The 20,119-nt window shown below is 42.3% G+C and overlaps 2 protein-coding genes and 1 pseudogene across 2 annotated transcripts; 2 read left to right on the top strand and 1 right to left on the bottom strand.

Moving 5' to 3' along the window:
- Positions 1-3,856: 3,856 nt before the first annotated feature.
- Positions 3,857-12,317, top strand: LOC133368647 (uncharacterized). The gene is made up of 2 exons (XM_061593117.1): positions 3,857-3,960; positions 8,663-12,317. The coding sequence occupies exon 2, from the start codon at positions 8,715-8,717 to the stop codon at positions 10,107-10,109; it is 1,395 nt and encodes a 464-aa protein (XP_061449101.1). The 5' UTR covers positions 3,857-3,960; positions 8,663-8,714; the 3' UTR covers positions 10,110-12,317.
- LOC133368908 (5S ribosomal RNA) lies at positions 5,000-5,118 on the bottom strand (annotated as a pseudogene).
- A 3,143-nt stretch (positions 12,318-15,460) lies between the features above and the next one.
- Positions 15,461-19,817, top strand: LOC133368445 (uncharacterized). Its single transcript, XM_061592693.1, has 2 exons — positions 15,461-15,551; positions 18,372-19,817. The coding sequence occupies exon 2, from the start codon at positions 18,436-18,438 to the stop codon at positions 19,120-19,122; it is 687 nt and encodes a 228-aa protein (XP_061448677.1). The 5' UTR covers positions 15,461-15,551; positions 18,372-18,435; the 3' UTR covers positions 19,123-19,817.
- The last annotated feature ends 302 nt before the right edge of the window (positions 19,818-20,119 follow it).

Genomic DNA, 20,119 nt, shown 5'->3' with positions numbered 1-20,119 from the left:
GAAATTGACAGATGATCCTATCCCTAGTGTCAATGCACCAGCAGAGCCAATATGGCATCCTTGCCAGTAGGTTTGCACAGAGCCAGTCTTTCCATCACCTTGCCCCTCCCGCTCCCCTTGGTAAGCAGCAGCAACTCCATGGCCAGAAAGTCAGTTAAATGTCACCACCCCACCCCACGGTCTGCAACTACGAGTAAGTCCTACTGAATTCAGTGGAGTTTACTCCCAAATTAATAGGGTTAGGATTGTATCCTAACACAGTAAGGTACTGATCTGGGAGTTAATATAAAGGTGCAAGTAGACTTGCCAATTTTTTAGCTAGCTATTGCTCCTGCACTTTTAACAGCAGCTTGATCCGATAGTACTTGGCATGGAGAGCTGTCAGTTTTGGTTCTCTGAGTTTCTCATTTTTCCAATCTTCAATTCAATGCTCCACATTTCTGCAGCAATTTGCATTTTTTAAAAAAGATCCTCAAGAAAATTCTCCAATATTATAGTGTTAATTTCTCCTAATAAACACATTTGTGAAGGCAGTCTTGGCTAATGTAGACATTTTTGCAAGCAATTCCTCATGTATTTTTGCATGTTATTTTCATATATATGGTTTTTTATCCACTTTCCCCTAACATATGCATTTTTGTAAACATTGTTTAGTTGATGAACTGCATTTTGAAATTTGAATAAGTGCAAATTTCAAATGATGGTTGCGTTTCGGTTCACATATTGTTTTGGAAAGTGAAAATTTGACAGATTTGGCTTGAAATATGAACGGAATCAAATTTCTTGCCCATCACTAGATAGTACTCATCTACATGCCTTAAAAGGTTTCACCTGGGTCCTGCAGATTAAGTAGCTGTTAACAACCTATGAGTAGGCCAGTTTTTTAAAAAAAAAACACTGATTACTGGGCAACCCTACTCCAAGCATTTTCATTTGTAAATTGTTGGAAGACATGCTGATTTAAAATTTTGACTTCGTAAATTTCGTGAATTGATTGCCCCAGAAGGAAGCAAGAGACAGAACCTGCTTCTCCAGTTCAGAGACCAGGGACCTGACCTAAACATTAGTGAAATTCTTTGCATTGACTTTCATGAGCTTTGGGATCTTTCTTTTTGCATTTGTTAAAGGAGGAGCTTTCCCCCCATCTTTATTGACTCAAGGTGTCTAAAAGAGTTAAAAGCAATCTTGCCCCTTCTGAAGGAAGCAGATAAAGCTCTAAATATGTCAAATTATGATCTCTTTAATAAAATATGTCTGTCTGGTGCTTGCAGGAGATAAATTAAGCGAGGTCACAATCTCAACTTGAACTAACTTCTGCTTAGGTCTTAAAACTTCAGCTTGGTCCTAAAATTCTCTTATCTTGACTGACAAAATAACAGACGAAACGTATTCAGTAACTAAAGAACTGTATTCTGGGGTAGCTGCAATGACTGGCATTTATTGTAAGGCCTTGATATTAGGAACCTTGCGAATGCTAAAACTGTGAAACTTGTAATAAAGAGTTGTCAGAGCATTTCTGTTTTCCTCTTAAAAGAAGCAGCAAGCTGACCTCTCTGGCCTTTGCCAGCACAGGAACTGAAGGCTGGAATCCTGCAGAGAATTAAGCATGCCTACGTCCTCTTGCTTCAAACCACAATTCCAGAACTAGCCGTTTGGGCATTGGCTCCCAATTCATATCCCTGCCCCAGAAATAGGAAGCAGGACAAGTTAAGGGCACTGCAAGGGCACTGATGCTGAAATTCCCAGTCCTCACAGCTCAAGCAGACTGTTGCTGCTCAAAGCTTGTTTTGTTTTTTTTAAAAAAACCAAACTCTCCATAACTGACTGCTGGTGTCTCAATTTTCTCTTTTCCCCTCACCTTCCAAAAAGATTATAGGGCAGAAAATGATTTAAATTGTGTTTAACCACAGGCCCAGGTCGGTGAGAATTCCCAGCCTTCCCACTCTTTCAGGTCTGCTGCCTTCACCAAGCCTCCAGCAAGTTGGTATTTAACTTTTCATCTACTGTCTTGGAGATCATGTTTAATTAACAGCGGACATTATTTCAGCAGTGATCTATATATCACTTTATTTTTGATGCCTCCTTTGTCCAGGTGGTGCTTGGAATGAGCGCCCTCATAGCCCAACCTAGGGACGGTCAAATCTGTAAGTTTCCGTTTTCTCAGTTTCTAATTTTTCACCTCTTTAATTCACTTCTCCACATTAAAAAAGCTCACATTGAATGTATGCAATTTTACCTAATGCACTCATTGTTGCAAAGCAGTTTTCCATAAAATAAAAATGTGTTGTTATTTTCATGATTATATGCATTTTTATGCATCTGTTACCCTAATATATGCATTTCTGTACAGATTACTTGGCTGAAGAATTGCACTGAACAATTCAGAGATGTGCAAATTTCAAAGGATGGCTGTGTTTTGGTTCACATGTTGTTACAAAAAGTGTAAACTGGGTCACTTGGCCTTTATATGTGAACTGGATCAAATTGCTCTTCCATCTGTACCCTACACTAAGCACAGGACTTCCAAACATGAGCAAGTTGGCTGATCAAATACTTCCACCTGTGCTAGCAAGCATTCCCACCATTTCTCTGTAAAGGAACAGTACACTACCACCATCCCAATCTGTGTGTGTGTTGGAATTGCTTTTTGATATATTTTTAAACCTTTTTTAAGGATGTTTTAAAGCTTGTTCAAAAATGTTTTTAAAGATGTTTGAATATATTTTAAAGTCTGTTTTATGATGTTTTAAAGTGTTTTTAGTGCTTTTGTTTGTCGCCCTGGGCTCCTACTGGGAGGAAGGGCGGGATATAAATCTCATAAACAAACCCCTCAGTTTGCTATGTGCTGTGCAACAACTAAAAACAAACAGGAGGAGATGGTGAGAGAGAGAGAGAGAAAATTGAAGGGATGGAATAGAATGTCCCAGAAGGTACCATGGCTGTCTGGCTGTAGCTCTGGACCAGAGCACTCTACCCTGCAACATTTTGTTACAGACCCCCCATATTAAGCAGGGATGGGGAACCTTTTCCAGGCCAGCTCAAGGGCTGCATTCCATATCAGGCACCTTTCCAGGGCCATATGCTAGTGGTAGGCAGGACAAGAAGCAAATGTGGGCAAAGCAATAGGGGTGGTTTTACATTTGTACAGTAGGCTTCATTCATCTCTGCAAAAATCAGAGGGGGAAAAACAACACACATGCACCCCTCTCCATGCAGAAAAATAAGTGGTATTATCACAATTCAAGGACATGTTCCAGCCAGGCACAAGCACTCAAGGAGGTGCAAAGCAGGGCTGGTAAGGGGTGTCACTTGGGGAAAGTCCTGGGGGCTAGATAAAGAGGCTTGGAGAGCCATATTCAGCCCCTGGCCCTGAGGCTCCCCCACCCATGTTAAAGTCTAAATACTGGCCCACACATAGCCTGAGCCTATGTATTAAGTGTTCTGTATTCACTTGGACTTACTCACAAGTAAATGAACATCAGAATTCAGTTAATCTGCAATGAAATCACCTCTTCACTGTGTGGTTTTCAAAAAACTATTTGAGTAACACTGTAGCTTTGCCTCTATGGAAATGAATCATTGTTTTAATGCTGGATTTTATATCCACATGGCTAGATGGTCTGCATATGTGGATTAATGTATTAGCCCTAGCCTTTTCAACCCACTTGCAACTCACATTATAGTAATTGTAGCAACATATTTTACTGCTGGTATTGATCTTTTCCAAGCAAGAATCAAAAGTGGCCACAAGTTACATGAGCAACATTGGTATAATTATAAAAGAAAACAGCATAGTACCTAATTAAATATAAAGGAACAGTTACTAACTGGAACTGTATGTTCAAAATACCAAGTGTCTAGGGAGGAAGGTTTTGTGTGTGACACAACAGCCCTATTTAAACCTACCTGTAGGCATTTTAATCAGGGCAGATGTGGATCTACAGTTGGTCAGACAATGGGGTAAGACATAAGAATGCTTGAATTTGGGTACTTCTGGGAGGTTGTTGTTATTTTAAATTTTAAAATTCTACAACTTTTTTCAAAGATATTTCAAACTTGTGAATAGTATAAAAATGCAAAAATAATACCAGTTAATATTGAACTACAAAATCAGTAGAAAAATAATAATGAGCAATTGAAAGTTTGTGGGTGTTATTTTTTTTAAAGTAATATCATGGGCTATCATATGTTTATCTGGGAGTAAGTCCCATTGAACTTGATGGATAGGATTACACAGCCAATGTGCCTTTGGAAAGGCAGCAGGGACGGGCTGTGCATGCCTCTCACAAGGAAGCTATGACAATTTGGGGGCTATGACAACAAAAAAAAGGTCCTGTTTCTTGTTGAGGCTAGCCTGGGCTACATAAAAGACGTAACTTGCATTAGGGCCTCCTTAATTGTGAGGTATAGTGATGAGAGTGCATATAACATTATTCATTGAACTTCAGAAGCTGGTGCGGGGATCACTTATGCATTGCCCTCCAAAACAACAGAATGAGAGAATAGGGATCTGTACAGAACTTGTATGGAAATGGATTGCCTTCAAGTCAATCCTGACTTATGGTGACCCTATGAATGGGGATTTCATTGTAAGCGGCATTCAGAGGGGATTTACCATTGCCTCCCTCTGAGGCTAGTTCTCCCCAACTGGCTAGGACCTGCTCAGCTTACCACAGCTGCACAAGCCAGCCCCTTCCTTGTCTGCAGCTGCCAGCTGGGGGCAAGTGGGCTCCTTGAGACAGATGGCAGGGCATGTAACTCCTGAGCCACTCACTGTGGGGATAATCTTTAGCTGGCCCTTGACACCCAGGAGACACGAGCGAGGATTTGAACTCGCAGACTCTGGACTCCCAGCCAGGCTCTCATCCCCTGTGCAAATTTAGAAATGATGGTGGTGGAGTTATATGCCTTCAAGTTGATTATGAATCTTTTTTGGATGTATTCATAGGGTTTTCATGGTAAGAGGTATTCAGAGGTGGTTTACCATTGCCTTCCTCTAAGGCTATGGCACCTAGTATACCTGGGCGGTCTCCCATCCAAGTACTAACCAGTCCTGACCCTGCTTAGTTTCTGAGATCAGATGAGATCCGGTGTGCTCAGGGTAGTATGGCCATAAGCTATAAATAATGTATCCAGCTAAGTTATATCCATTGAAATTATTATTATTGCTATTAGTAATTTAATACTAACTCACAGTGAGTGGCTCAGGGGTTACGTGCCCTGCCACCTGTGCAGCCGTGGGCAAGCTGCATAGTCCCAAGGAGCCCAGGTGCCCCCCAGCTGACAGTTGTGGACAAGGAAGGGGCTGGCATGTGCAGCTGTGGCAAGCTGAGCAGGCCCTAGCCACCTGGGGAGGACTAGCCTCAGAGTGAGGCAATGGATCCCCAGAAAAGACAGTGGTGGCTACACCCACAAGTAAGGACCCTGTTACCCCAAGGATTGTTGATGGGTGGTGAGCTTCTGCCACCCACACATGGGTTTTTGGAGATGCAACATACAACCTATTGTCTCTGGGAGAGAGATTTCTCCATTGACTTACATAGGGGAGGGGTGGTGAGAAAATAGCCCAGATTGTCCTGGGAGAAATGTGAACCTACTCACCCCAAGAAAAGACCATGTTATCCCAAGGGTTGTTTGTGGCAAGTGGGTTTCTGATCCCCTTCGATTTTAGGGGCAGGATGAAGAATCTTGCATAGGAAAAGGTGTAAAGCTGCATGAAAAACACAGTTTTTAATCTCCCTCTCAAAACACCAATTGGAGTACCCTAAGAAAATGATACACTGTGATTCATAGCTAGAACTGTTTATCAAAATGAAAGATCACCTCCCCCTTGAGCCCTGGGCATTTCCTAAGGTTTTTTTCTTGGGGAGGGGGACCTACAGCTATGCAGGTTTTGGACAGCCAAGACTACAGAATCACTTGGAAGCTAAAGGAACACCCTGATCTGAGTTGTTGAGATGCATTGTTGATGGTGTGATCCAACTCAATAATGTGAGACTCATTTCCAAATCACCTCATTCACCTTGTAATTTGGGTCTCACAAAGAGCCAATGTGCATCCAGCATACACCTGTAATAACTCATGGAAAATATGAGAGTGTGTATATGTTTATATTATAACGTATTTATCTAGCATACTAAAGAATGGGTGTTGAAAAACAAAATGGAAGATGCAATTTGATAGATTAGGCCTTGAATTTACTAATTCAGTGACACTTTGTTTTCTGGGGGGTTGAAATCTCATGCAAGGTGAGTCTTCTGGCCTCTCCACCCCTCCAAGGCTTTAGCTGTGGTGAGCTCAGTGGGATTGTGTCTGACCATGGCACCTCAAGGCTGGCTTTGTATTTCAGGGAGGGAGAGTAAATTAACGCTGGAGCCTTAAGGAACTTGCTAGGAAACTAACCCCATTCCTACTGGTTCTGGCTAATCCTTGCTGGAAGCTACAGTAACATAGACCCATGACACTACCTGTTTCCTTAAAATTGTTGTATCTTCAATACAAAGACTAGTGTATTCGCTCTGACGGATGACATTTTTTGGGAGAAGAACAGGGAAAGTGCAGCCCTGTTATTCTTACTTGATCTCTCAGCAGCTTTTGATACCATTGATCATGGTATCCTTCTGGGCCGACTTGGTGAGATGGGTATTGGAGGCACTGTTTTACAGTGGTTCTAATCCTATCTCCAGGGTCATTTCCTGAGAATGGCATTGGGCAATTGTATTTCAGGGCCCTGGCAGTTGTGCTGTGGGGTGCCACAGGGTACCATCTTGTCCCCCATGCTGTTTAATATCTATATGAAGCTCTTGGGGGGGGTCAGGAGATTTGGGGTGAGCAGTACAGTGATGATACCTAGCTCTATTTCTAACATCTGGATCAGGAGAGGCTGTGCAAGCCCTGGACCGGTGCTTGGACTCTGTGGTGGGCTGGTTGAGGGCCAACAAATTGACTCTCAATCCTAGCAAGATGGAGGAGCTGTGGGTTGGTGGTTCCTGAGTTCAAATAATTGGCCAGTTGCCTGCTTTGGATGGGGTTGTGCTCCCTCTGAAAGAGCAGGTCTGAAGTTTAGAGGTGATCCTGGATCCATCTTTGTAATTAGAGGCCCAGGTGACCTCTGTGGCTAGGAGTGCCTTTTACCAGCTTTGGCTGGTAAGACAGCTGCGGCTGTTTCTAGACAGGGATAGCCCGACCACTGTTGTCCATGCACTGGCAACCTCCAGGTTGGATTACAGTAATGCAGTCTATGTGGGGCTACCCTTGAGGTTGGTCTGAAAGCTGCAGCTGGTTCAAAATGCAGAAGCGAGACTGCTCACTGGAGCAGATCATCACCAACATGTCACTCCACTACTGAAACAATTGCACTGACTACCTATTAGCTACTGGGCCAAGTTCAAGGTTCTAGTTTTGGGGTACAAAGCTCTATACAGCTTACAACCAAGATACCTGAAAGACCATCTTACCCCTTATCTATCCAGTCCATCACTGCACTCTGCAGGTGAGGTCCTCCTGCAGATACCATCTTATCAGGAGGTCCGTTCTGCACAAGGAAATGGGAGAAAGGGCGGGATATAAATCAAATAAATAAATAAATAGTATCAAAGAGCAATATTAGTCTGAGATGAAAGTCTTGAATTCTGCACTCCCCACTACTGAACATGGAAAGTAAGGCTCGATCCTCCCTTTTGTCATTGTATAAACATGATTAGGGAGGGATGAGCTCACATTCCAAGCAGAATTTATTGAATTCGCAATTTCTGAAACAATATGATAACCAAAACACAGCCATCCTTCAGAATTCACATTTATTAGAATTTTGGGATGCAGTTCGCCAACTAAACAACATTTACAAAAATGCATATGTTGGGGGAAAGTGTGCATAAAAATGGATACATGAGTGAAAATAACATGCAAAAAGGTATGAATTGATGAGAAATGGCGGGCAAAAATGTGTACCTTTGTCAAAACTGCCTACAAAAATGTGTTTATTTGGAGAAATTTGCACTAAAATGGTGGAGAATTTTCATGAGGATTTTTAAAAAAAAAAAAAATCACAGATTGCTGCAGAAATGTAGGGAACTGAATTTAACATTGGAAAAATGAGACACTGAGAGAACCGAAACAGAAAGATCTTTTCCATCCCTAAACTTGATTGAAACATTCCACTTGTTGGGAAATGCCAGATTCTCCAGCTAGATAAGATGTAGGATGGAATCTTTGCTGTGAGTTTATCATCTCAATTATTGAATTGGGTGGTGCGACATCAACTGAGCTAAAACTATGTATCCTGGCATAGACCTGGATTATGTTTTCAAAGTGGTAGATACATTGTGTTTTTACCAGTTATGGTGGCTGTAACCTAATCCTTGCAGACCTATGGCCTCCTTTTTATATGTTTTGCCCACTTTATTTTTTCATGAGTGCACAGTCATCAAATCGATGCCTTCCTGTTATTGCATGTGAAGTACTATCTGCTAGTTCAGCCTTCCCCCAATGTGATGACCCAAATGCTTTGGTCCATCCTTGACCATTGACTATGCTGAGTGGGGCTGATGAGAACTGTAGTCCAAAACATCTGGAGGGCACCATGCAGAGGAAGGCTTTACTAGTTGGCTGCTAAACGATTATTGACAATTCCCTAATCTCTTTTATTTTCCTTTCTTGCCAGAAGACCCTGAAGGGTTGGAAGTTGCTCCAGGAGTTGCCCAAGGGTCTCAAACATGGGCAACAGGAACAGCAAGTGGTCCCAAAAAGAGACCCCCATTATTCCAAAGTATACAGTAATATCTCCTGAATTCTGTACTTTTACACGAAGACCACAGCATGTGTCCCTGGGGACTAGGAAGAGCTATTATCCCAGTAGCAGTGTAAAAGGAACTGAACAAGCTACAGGTGACGAAACTAGTTTAAAGTTTACACCAAGACCACAGGATGCATCTGTATCGACTAGAAAGAGCTATTCTCCTAAGAAGACTAGAGAAGGGATTGGGCAAGTTGCAGGTGACCAAACTAGTTCAAAGTTTGCACGAAGAACACAATGTGCTTACATGGGGACTAGAAAGAGCTGGTCTCCCAAAAGGATGACAGAAGGGACTGGGCAGTTTGCAGGTTACCAAACTCATTCAACTTTTACACCAAGATCACAAGATGCTTCCAACGGAACTAGAAACAGCGGTTCTCCCAAGAGGTCTCCAGAAGGGCCTGAACAACCTGTAGCTGACCAAACTGGTTCAGAGTTTACACCAAGACCACAGGATGCTTCTACTAGAAAGAGCTGTTATCCCAAGAGGTCTACAGAAGGGACTGAGCAAGCTGCTGCTGACCAAACTGGTTCACCGTTTATACCAAGACCACAGGATGCTTCTAGTAGAAACAGCTGTTCTTCCAAGACGTCTACAGACGGGACTGAACAAGCTTCAGCTGACCAAACTGGTTCAGCGTTTACACCAAAACCACAGGATGCTTCTACTAGAAACAGCTGTTCTGCCAAAAGGACTATAGAAGCAACTGAACAAAATGCAGGTGACCAAACTCAGTCAAAGTTTATACCAAGACCACAGGAAGCTTCCCTGTCAACTAGAAAGAGCTGTTCTCCTGAGAGGTCTACAGAAGGGATTGAAGAAGCTGCAGGTGACCCAACTGGTTCAAAGGTTACTCAGAAGGCATCCTTTGCTGAACCCATTCTGCAAGACCCTAGAACCCAGAAACCAGTTGAGCAGTTGGTTGTACAAACAGCTGAAGATGCTAACCAACAGGCCACAATGACGACAGTAGCTACCTATAATTTAGATGACCTGGAATTAGAAATTCAAGCCATGCTGCATCTGCAAGTGTTGAGAGTGCTGCGCAACCGCAGGAAGAAGGTAAGGGCTGCTAATGAATGGAGACGGTGGTCAAGATGGTCAAAGAGACGAGGTATATTTCGCGCCACCGGGAGATATCGACTCTCGCCAATAATTGAGGAAGCCCCACTCTCTGAAGTGAAGGGAAATGGAGATGATCGAAAGAAAATGGAAGCCCAGAAGAGCCAACCACTCACAGAAGATATTTCACCTATCCTATCTGTTCCTCGTGAAGGCATGGATGCTCTGCGAGCTCAAGGCAATAGTCAGTGAGCACCAACCTATTGTAACAAACACAGAAAAGACAGATTTATATGCTCTAGCGGACACCACAGACAACAGCTCCAAATGTTTAGACAAACCTTCAGAAAGACTGGTGAACAATTGTTGGATAATGATGGCCAAGAGAGTGATGGTGAAAGGCTTACTATACAGAGTGTGCGTGAGAATGAGGTCTAGGCTCTGACACAGCAAGTGGGGGATGTTATGGGAAACATATTGGGGGGGAATCCAGATACATCTAATAGGCCTAATCGATTTCTTTAGAGGCGAGTGGGTGGCTCTGGGTGCCACCCTCACTGGGGTTGCCCTGTCCTCTTTTTATCTGACATACTTGTATTGCTGATTTTCTGTTGATTTTAAGCTTTCTATGCCAATGGATGGTCTTCTTTCCCTTTCCTGATCCCTGACACATGGTTCTGAAACAAAAGAGTAATAAAGGTAATCTTCCTGCAGACCTTCTAGAAGCATCGTGAGGCATCGTTCTAAGCAAACCTGGAGTGCAAAGAGGCTGAGACCAAACTTCCAGATGTGTCAGCTATAATTTTGAGTGATGAGATTCTTTTGGATCTTCAGCCGATACCAGGAAATCTCGTTAAACCTGAGCCATCTGTATGGGTTGCGGTTCCATATAGGAACTGCAACCCATTCAGCAGAATATGCAGTACCCCTAGGACCTGCTTCCTGTGCAGACCACTGTAACCAATGTTCACCAGGCTAAGAAGAATGACTAAGTCCTCCCAAATTTCTAAAACTGTAGCAGATCAGGATATGGAAAATGAAATCTCTCTTCACACAGAGAAGCCAACTCTTCTCCTTGCAAGCAGGACTGCAAATAATTCTGCAGGTGAGCCTGCATTTATTTTTGTAGACTACTTCCTGATTTTGATAATGTGCAACATCTATTGTTGATTCTGCTTGACGGCATCAGAGCTGGTTCATTTTATTTTCTACTGCCAGGTCTTCAGTTCTAAAATGCAGGGGTATGTGTGCTTTCATGCATCCAATGCTATTGTTTAAGCACCACAAAGGCTTTAATTTTGTTGCATTTCATCACTCGCTTTACTTGCAAGTCTTGAGTGTCTTTCAGACGCTTCTTGCAGGCTTTTCACATTCTTGCTGTAATTTCTTGCTCTGCCTTCAGTAGAACTGGATCATTGTCTTCCTGATGCTCAGTGAAGAGGGAACAAGAGATTTCTGAAGCAAAAGGATCATGCGCAAAATATTCTTGTTGGCAGAGACTAATTCTGCCAAGTCTTCATTTTAGTCCTGGAAAACTTCAGCCCCACAGGTGATAATGATATCCCTGTTGGCTCAGAGCCTCAAAGCTCAGCAGACAAATGTATCCCTTCTGTTAGCTAGCTTTAATGCAATTATCTTAACTAGGCTGACATATGGCAGCCTTCTTCAGTCTGGTAGTCCAAAACATATGATGGGCACAACTCCCATCCTTCCTGGCCATTGACCATATTGACTGGGGCTGATAACAGCTGCAGTCCAAAACATCTGGAGGGCACCAGGCTGGCCTATGGCATCTCTTCCCACCAGTACTCTATACAGCAGAGATGGGGACTTGTGGCCCTCCAAATGCTTTTGGACTACGGTTCCCAGCATCCCTGACATCAGGGTTGATGGGTGTATGAGCAGCCCAACAATATCTGGAGGGCCACAGGTTCCCCAACTCTGCCATAGTGACAACGCAAAGACCATGTGAGAACTGTGCCCTGATGTTTTCCCTGTATGGTGAGGTTGCAGTAGGGGGAAGATGTCTGCAGTAACCTTGCGGAGGGGGTGCCTTTAGATAGTTACAGTAAATGATTAGATGCTATTGAATTGAGCCATTTTATTATGACTGTGTAGACCAAATTGGACCATTTTTGTTTTTAATGACAATCAATTGAATAGTTCAGCACCTCCAACAGCATGGAATGGAAAGAACCGATTCCCTGCCGCCTAACTGAAGTGTCCTTAAAACCAGCGCTAGAGCAGGCCTCTTGCTATATAGGGTGGATTATAAATTGCATCTCTCGGTGTGTTGATATCAATGACTGTAGTCTTGCTTAGCTAGATGATTTTACAGCATGTGTTTGTATTGTTTTTAAGTATCGGGTGTATGTAATCTTCCTGAAATTTTTACTGACATTGGTTGGAAACTGATCTCTCTTTTTGGAAAAAATATCTCAATAAAATCAATTTTACAAACCTGTTTTGCAGTGTGGATAACATAAATATGAGTACAGATTCCAAAAGCTCTTGAGCAAGTACAGGGCATGGTGTCTGGGAATCACTGAGAGGAGTTATGCTCTGAGCCACTGTTAACTGTTCTTTTTCATACAATGAATCGAAGAAAAAAGGTCTCTATGCAAATGACTGTTCTTTTTCCATGCTGCTATAGTACTGCTCGAGAGTCAGTGTGGTGTAGTGGTTAAGGCGTTGGCCTCTGATCTGGGAGACCAGGGTTCGAATCCCCTCTCAGCCATGGAGCTCACTGGGTGACCTTGGGCCAGTCACTGCCTCTTGGCCTCAGAGGAAGGCAATGGTAAACCCCTTCTGAATACCACTTACCACTTTTCATAGGGTCACCATAAGTCGGGATCGACTGGAAGGCAATCCATTTCCATTTCATAGTACCTCTATTTTTTCCCCCATATTAGTCAGTGGTGGGGAACGTGCAGTCTACGAGCCACATGTGGCTCTTGGATTAGTTTTGTGGTGGGAGAGGGAAGCATAGAGTGGGGAAAGGAGGACAAGAGGTGAAAAATGGGAGAGGGGTAGAACAGATGGAGCAATGAAAGGAGGCGGCAGAGCTTGGAAAAGTTACTTTTTTTGAACTACAACTCCCATCAGCCCCAGCCAGCATGGCCACTGGATTGGGCTGATGGGAGTTGTAGTTCAAAAAAGTAACTTTTCCAAGCTCTGAGGGATGCAAAGGTAGCTCAAGAAGACGTAGGGGATGGGCAGAGGTGGATGACTCATCTTTATTCAACCATTAGCTGCCCCCCCACTAACCACCTACCTGTGTAAGAGACAACAAAGCAAGCAGTCTGCACTTCTTTATGAGGCAGACTGATAAGAGACATAGTGCAGAACTGGCCTCTGTAAATGATTTGTTTTTAAAGAGAGAAAACACTGAGATATCCATTTGGGTGTTAATGCCATGTACCTCCACCTATGCTCAACCTGCATATATGTGTACACAAACCATATTATTACACAAGCCAGTCAATCTCCAGGAACCTCATTCCAAGGAAGCTAAGCCTGAAGTGAGCACTGGAACCCCTGCAACCTCAGAACTGAGCTGCATGTAACCATACTGATAGATTAGAAATCCCCTTAGGATTTGGTTCTTCTCGTACGAAGGCAGGATGATGATGCAGCTGGAAAATGCCATCTTTCAGACACACATCAATAGACCAAGACTTCTGCTGAAAACCAGTAGAACCTGCACACCACTTAAGGTTCGTGGGTGACATCCACACCATACATTTAAAGCACGTGGCTTCCCAATCCCCTAAAGACTCCTGGGAATTGTAGTTCACCCTCCACAGAGCTACAGTTCCCATCACTCTTAACAAACAATGGTTCTCAGGATTCTTATAATTTTTTCCGCTGTATGCAAGAAAGCAGCTGCAGAATTTGTAAGAGGATCAGAAAATCAGCTTGGAAGGAAAGAGTTACACACTTCCTTTTGAACTGCCCCCCCCCCACTGTATCTAAGTTAATGATGTATCTATTTTATAATTGATTTTATGTTGTAAACCTCTTAGAAGCCATTTTGGCATATAAGCAGTTTATAAATAATTTAAAAAAAACAGTAAAGCATATTCTAGGTTGGTACAAATGCTCTAAATAAACCAATATAAATAAAAGTGGTGAGGGCTATTGAACCTTTGTTATTTGCATAGAAGAGGGAATTCCAATAGGTGTAACTTTCATGAAAAGGGGCAAGAGCCGTGCCCTATTTTGCATCTGGCCACTCAAATCTACCCCAGTCCAGTATGGCTCTGTTCACTTGAACAAACTTACAGTGCAATCTCATTGATGTCTACTCAGAAACAAATCCCATTAAGTTCAATGGAACTTGTTCTCAATCAAGTGTGTATTGGACTGTAGCATGAACTTGAACTCAATGGGACTATTGAATTGACATGTCTAGGACTGTGCTGTCAATCTGCTAACTATGCAAATGAATGAATGAATGAAACTTTATTTTTACCCCGCCTTTTTCCAAACTGGAACTCAGGGCGGCTTACAAATAAAACTACATATAGTTAAAAACATACAAAAATATACAATTAAGATACAATTAAACTATACACAACCTTAAAACCATGAAACAGGCACTTAAAATACTAAAAAGCAATTTAAAATAATACAAATAACAGCATAAAACAATAAACAAGCCTTGTAGAGCCCAATCTTAAACCTTCTATCTCAAAAGCCTGTCGGAATAAAAAAGTCTTTACTTGCCGACAGAAGGATGGCAAGGAGGGGGCCATTTGTGCCTCCCTAGGAATGGAAGGGAGTTCCAGAACCTAGGAGCAGCCACTGAGAAGGCCCTATCTTGCGTCCCCACCAATTGCGCTTGCGGAGATGTTGGGACTGAGAGAAGGGCCTCTCCTGAAGATCTCAGGGCCCAGGCAGGCTGATATAGGGAGATACGGTCTGACAAATAGCCTGGACCTAGGCCGTATAGGACTTTATAGGTCAAAACCAGCACTTTGAATTGTGACCGGAAACAAACTGGCAGCCAGTGGAGCTGTTGTAACAAGGGAGTTGTATGGTCCCTGTAACCAGCCCCAGTTAACACTCTGGCTGCAGCTCTTTGTACCAGTTTAAGTTTCTGAACAGTCTTCAAAGGCAGCCCCACGTAGAGTGTGTTACAGTAATCTAAACAGGATGTAAGTAAGGCATGCATCATCATAGTCCAGCGTTTCCCAACCAGTGTGCCTCCAGATGTTGTTGGACCACAACTCCCATCAGCCTCAGCCAGCATTGCCAATGGTCAGGAAAGATGGGAGTTGTGGTCCAACAACATCTGGAGGCACACTGGTTGGGAAAGGCTGTCATAGTCAAATCAGGCGTTTGGATTGCTTTGGATTCATGAGAGACACTACAGAATTTCTACCTGCTTCTCCCTGCATGTTATGTCCCAAAGAAGCCCATGGTGTATGCATAGGTGCAGGTATGTTGGGAGGAGAGAGTGGAATTTAAGCTAACTGGTGTGGAAATGTTGTTGGGTGAGTGCATTTGTGCAGGGCTTGTTGGAATGGGGAACTTGGAGTGTGTTTTTTTAAGCCACTAGGAAGTAATGAGAAGGAACTTATTATGGGATTGTGGGGAAGTGATTTTGTGTAACCACCCTTCCCTATTTAAAGGATGTTAATAGGGTTTATATACCAGTCTATACAGGTGTGCTCTATGATTAGTAGCTTGGTAAGTACTATATTTTCCCCTTTTATGAAGATAAGGTTATTATTAGCAGAACTTTATTTTATTTTTCTTTTGGACAGTATGGAATATGAAGTTAGAAATTGAGTATATCTCAACAGTATGATTAAGTATTGGGAAGCTAGCACCTTGATTTGTTTCAACCCCTGAATAAGTTCCAAAACTCCAGGGCAAAGTGAATCCCAGTTTTGGGTGGGGAAAAGAACAGTTTTGGGATAGCTCTCTGTCTTGCCCAATTTTTCTGCAAACTTGGCAGTTTTGCATTTACTGGGCATATCCTGTTTTAGGGAGGCTTGACTGTAAGGCTCTATCTATATTATATATTTAAAGCAGTATCATGCAACTTTAAAAAGCAGTGGCTTCCCTCAAAAGAATCCTTGGGAAGTGTAGTTTGTAAAGGGTGCTCAGAGGTGTTAGGAAATCCCTACAGAGCTACAATTGGCAGAGTGATTTAACAATCCAACCCTCTTCCCTTCCCTCTGAAAGTTGTAGCCAGAGCTTGGAAAAGTTACTTTTTTGAACTACAACTCCCATCAGCCCCAGCTAGCATGCCCACTGGATTGGGCTGATGGGAGTTGTAGTTCGAAAAAGTAACTTTTCCAAGCTCTGCTCTTAATACATACTGCTAACAGTCAGGGCTTTTTAAAAAGAAAAAATTAGAACTGCCCAGTGGTATGTGACTATAATTCACTTGCAGAGTGTGCACTGTCACAACACCCATGTGCATTTTCTCTGTATGTGCAGAAATCCTTCCTTGCTTAGTCATATCCCATGACGTTTAGATGCCTACAAAGAGTAGGGATGGGCAAGAAATTTGACTGAGTCCACATTTCAAGCCAAATTTATTAAATCTGCACTTTCCAAAACAATGTCAGAACCGAAACTCAGCCATCCTTCAAAATTCACACTTATCTGAATTTTGTGATGCAGTTTGCCAACCAAACAATGTTTACAAAAATGCCTGTTAGGGGAAAGTGTGCATAAAAATGAATACATGAGTTAAAATAACATTCAAAAATGCATTATATGATGATAAATTGCTAGCAAACTATGTACATTAGTCAAAGCTGCCTACAGAAATATGTTTATTAGGAGGAATTAGCATTAAAATGCTGGAGAATTTTCATGAGGACTCTTTAAAAAATGCAAATTGCTGCAGACGTGTGGAGAACTGAATTTAAGATTGGAAAAGTGAGAAACTCGGAGAACCAAAATTGACAGATCTTTCCATCCCAACATAGAGTGGGAAATAACCCTCACAATCGGGAAGTTGACAGCACTAATGCAGGAGAGAGTTTTAGTCAAGTTTCACAGAAGAGGCATCATGAACTCCAACAACGCTTTATTTGGAGTGAGGGATATTTTTTTAAAAGCAAAGGTTCCTGTTAAGAATGTTGTATTGGCTGTGCCTGGCATTGCTACCCTTATCATAACATTGACAACTTCACATGAAAGTTTTGTTCTGGAATCGTTTCCTTCATATTGGAATTATTGCTGAATACTCTGGAAAGTAGAAATGGTGTCTCTAAGGAGTGTCTTTGGCAGGGACAGTTGAAATGGATCTGCTTGGCCAGGGTCTGGGGTAGGGCTTGTGGAGAAATTCGATTCAGTTAGCATTTAAAGGTGAACTTACCTAATTTGCACTTTCCAAAACACTATGTGAACTGAAACCCCGCTATCCTTCAAAATTTTGCACATCTTCGAATTTTGCTGTGTAGTTATCCAACCAGGTTTTGTGTACAGAAATGCATAAGCTAGGGTAAAGAGTGTGCGTAAATGCATATATTGAGGAAATTAACGAACAAAATGCTTTATATTAGGAAAATTGCTTTGCAAAAATGTTTGTATTAAGCAAAATCGCACACTACCGTGTATTTTACAGTATTGCTGTATAGTATAGGAGAAATTTACACTCAAACGTTGACAAATTTTCATGAGGACTCTTCTTTTTAAAAAAATGGGGTAGAAATGTGGACAACTGAATTTAAGATGAGAAAAATGAGAAACTGGGAGAAAACAAAATTGACAGATTCAGCCATCCCTAGTCTGGGGTTCAAGGGGAGTCTAGACGACTTGATGTACTTTTCATATTGTTATCAGTTACTTTTTACATCACCTGACATAATACAGTTGCATGACTTGAATTTTTAAAGTGTCCAAATGTACTTTTGCAGTGCCAACTTTTTTCTGCACTTTCCCATTTTGAGTCTGGCTGCCCATTAAAAAAAGTCCTGCTAACACAGGCACTTGCAAGACAGCAAGTCTTGGGATCTGAATGCTCATTTGGTGTCTTTGGAAATGGGGGGGGGAATTCAAGACTTGCCTAATGTCTTGGTAACAATGAACTTCACATTTCATCTATTGAGTCACCATTAACTGTGGAAATAGTCTAGACTGCTCGAAATAGCCCTCTTAGCTACAGTTCATCTGTAGACTACTGAAGTGGGGCTGATATTTATTGTGAGTCCATCTGGGTGGTTCTGCTTTAGGTCTGTAGAGTCGTTGGAATAGATTATGTGTAAACAAGAGCTCTTTGCCAATGTTACTCCATTAACAGGAGTCTGTACAGCCTCAGATAGTTGCAGTTTCTCTCTGCCACTACATTAATGTGAAAATCTTTGCTAAAATACTGGCTACTGCATTTCCTCTATATGTTTTCTCCCACTTACTTCTACTGCGATGTCTGCATAGTCAGTGAGGTTACTTGTGTCTCTCTGCTGCAGGTGAAGGGCCATCTGTTAGGTGGTTGCTAGAAAGCCTTGAGCATCTTTCCGACTCTTTCTTTTTCTTTCCTCTGCCCTGTAGAGCCAACTGAAAAGGGTTTGAGAAGATGTTCCAGAACTTCGTAGAGTAGCATCCTCACCCCAAAATGGGCCATAGGCACAGCAAGTGGTCATTGCATCCAAAGCAGAGAGAGACTCCCTTTCTGTATGGGAAGTACACAGCAATAACAGTTCCTGGTTCTCCTCGTGGACAAATATCACAAGATGCTTCCATGTGGACCAGTGAGAGCAATTCTTCCATAGGGAGTATAGGAGACACAAAGCAATTGACAGGTGCTGAGACTGTTTCACAGACGGCTCAAGAAGGGGTGTTACCTGTTCAGCAAGATGCTGAAACCCAACCTGTTTTCAAGAGCCCTCAAGAGAATTTGGAAGACCTGAAAGAGCCACAGCCTGCTGTCAGGTTGGAGAAAGGAAATGGGGCATTTCAGCCAACCATGGATGGGGTGCATAAGGCAGAGCTTGCTGTACAGGAGCCACCACATCTGGAAACTTTTCTTGCAGCAGAGGTGACCCCATCTAAAGAAATGGCCCTGGAGGACCAAGAGACGTTGCTCTTGACACCAAGTGAACGGTCTATTGTGCAAATGTCAGAAAATCCTAGTGAAAATGTCAAAGAGATGGAAGTGACCATGGAAACTATCTGGACTGTAGATCATGAGGATTCAGAAGTTCAAACCTCAACAGAGCTGGAAGAGCACCCCCACTGCTGTGAAGAAGAAGACAGCAGTAGAGCGTTTTCCTCCCGTGTACGTGCTACAAAGTGGACATGATGAGGAACAAGGTGGCCACTTCAAGAATGAAACCACTGAAGGGCTTGAATCATTGAGGAGTCCCCTCTGTCTCAACTAAAGTGATAATGGAGGTGAGCCTAATTAAACTCCAGATAATCTCCTGCAGATCATGGAAGATAATGGCCAGGCTTCTGCACAAATGGAGACAACACAGATTTCAAAGAATATAAAAATGTCAATGAGTTTTAGCCTGCTCTAACAATCATTCCTATGAAATATAACAAGAGTGTTTGTACAATTCTTCCAAAAATTTATTATCCAGAATTATTGGGGTGGGTTGAGGGGGAATTGCTGGCAGTGAACTGGGGAGGCCTGTCTTAATGCAATTACTGTTAACTAGTTCAATATAGCAGAGTCTAGCTATCTACATAAATTGGTCAGATTGCCCTATACAGGCGTCTTGCCCTATAAAGGAGTCTTTTTTAAAAAAATAATACACAAATGATTTTTTTTTAAAAAGTACAGCACTAATTGATCTCATACTTGGCTTCACTTTTATTGGGAAAAATCACTTCTGCTTATGTCTTGGGAGTGTGCTTCTTTACACATACCAATGATATAATCTCACTTGTTGGCTGGATGCCCAGTTTCTTACATTTGCTTTGTAAACTTTCTGAACTGATCACTCACTGATTTGAAATGGATCTCTCAATAAACACTGTTTTTTAAATGTTTCTTGTTTTCTACATTATGTTTTAAATGGCTTCAGTATAAGATGTGCCTTCGAAAAAACTCTTAAACGCACAAGATCAGGTGGAAAGTGTGATACACTGAGCTATTACAGCTCTTCTGAGTATCGTAAAATGAACATCTCTTGCCAAATGCTTTTTCAAGCTTGGTCAGTGCTGCTGTAAGATCAGGGAAAAGAGGATGCTTGGTCATGTGGGCTAGGATCTTGAAAGCCATCTTGGTTAAATGCAAGCTTGGCAAGCTGCATCAGAAAGCTGCATTGCAGCAATAGTCAGACATCATGGCA

The sequence above is a fragment of the Rhineura floridana genome, chromosome 12, assembly GCF_030035675.1.
Source record: "Rhineura floridana isolate rRhiFlo1 chromosome 12, rRhiFlo1.hap2, whole genome shotgun sequence".
Lineage (NCBI taxonomy): Eukaryota > Metazoa > Chordata > Lepidosauria > Squamata > Rhineuridae > Rhineura > Rhineura floridana.
This window is presented reverse-complemented; position numbering and strand designations above follow the sequence as displayed.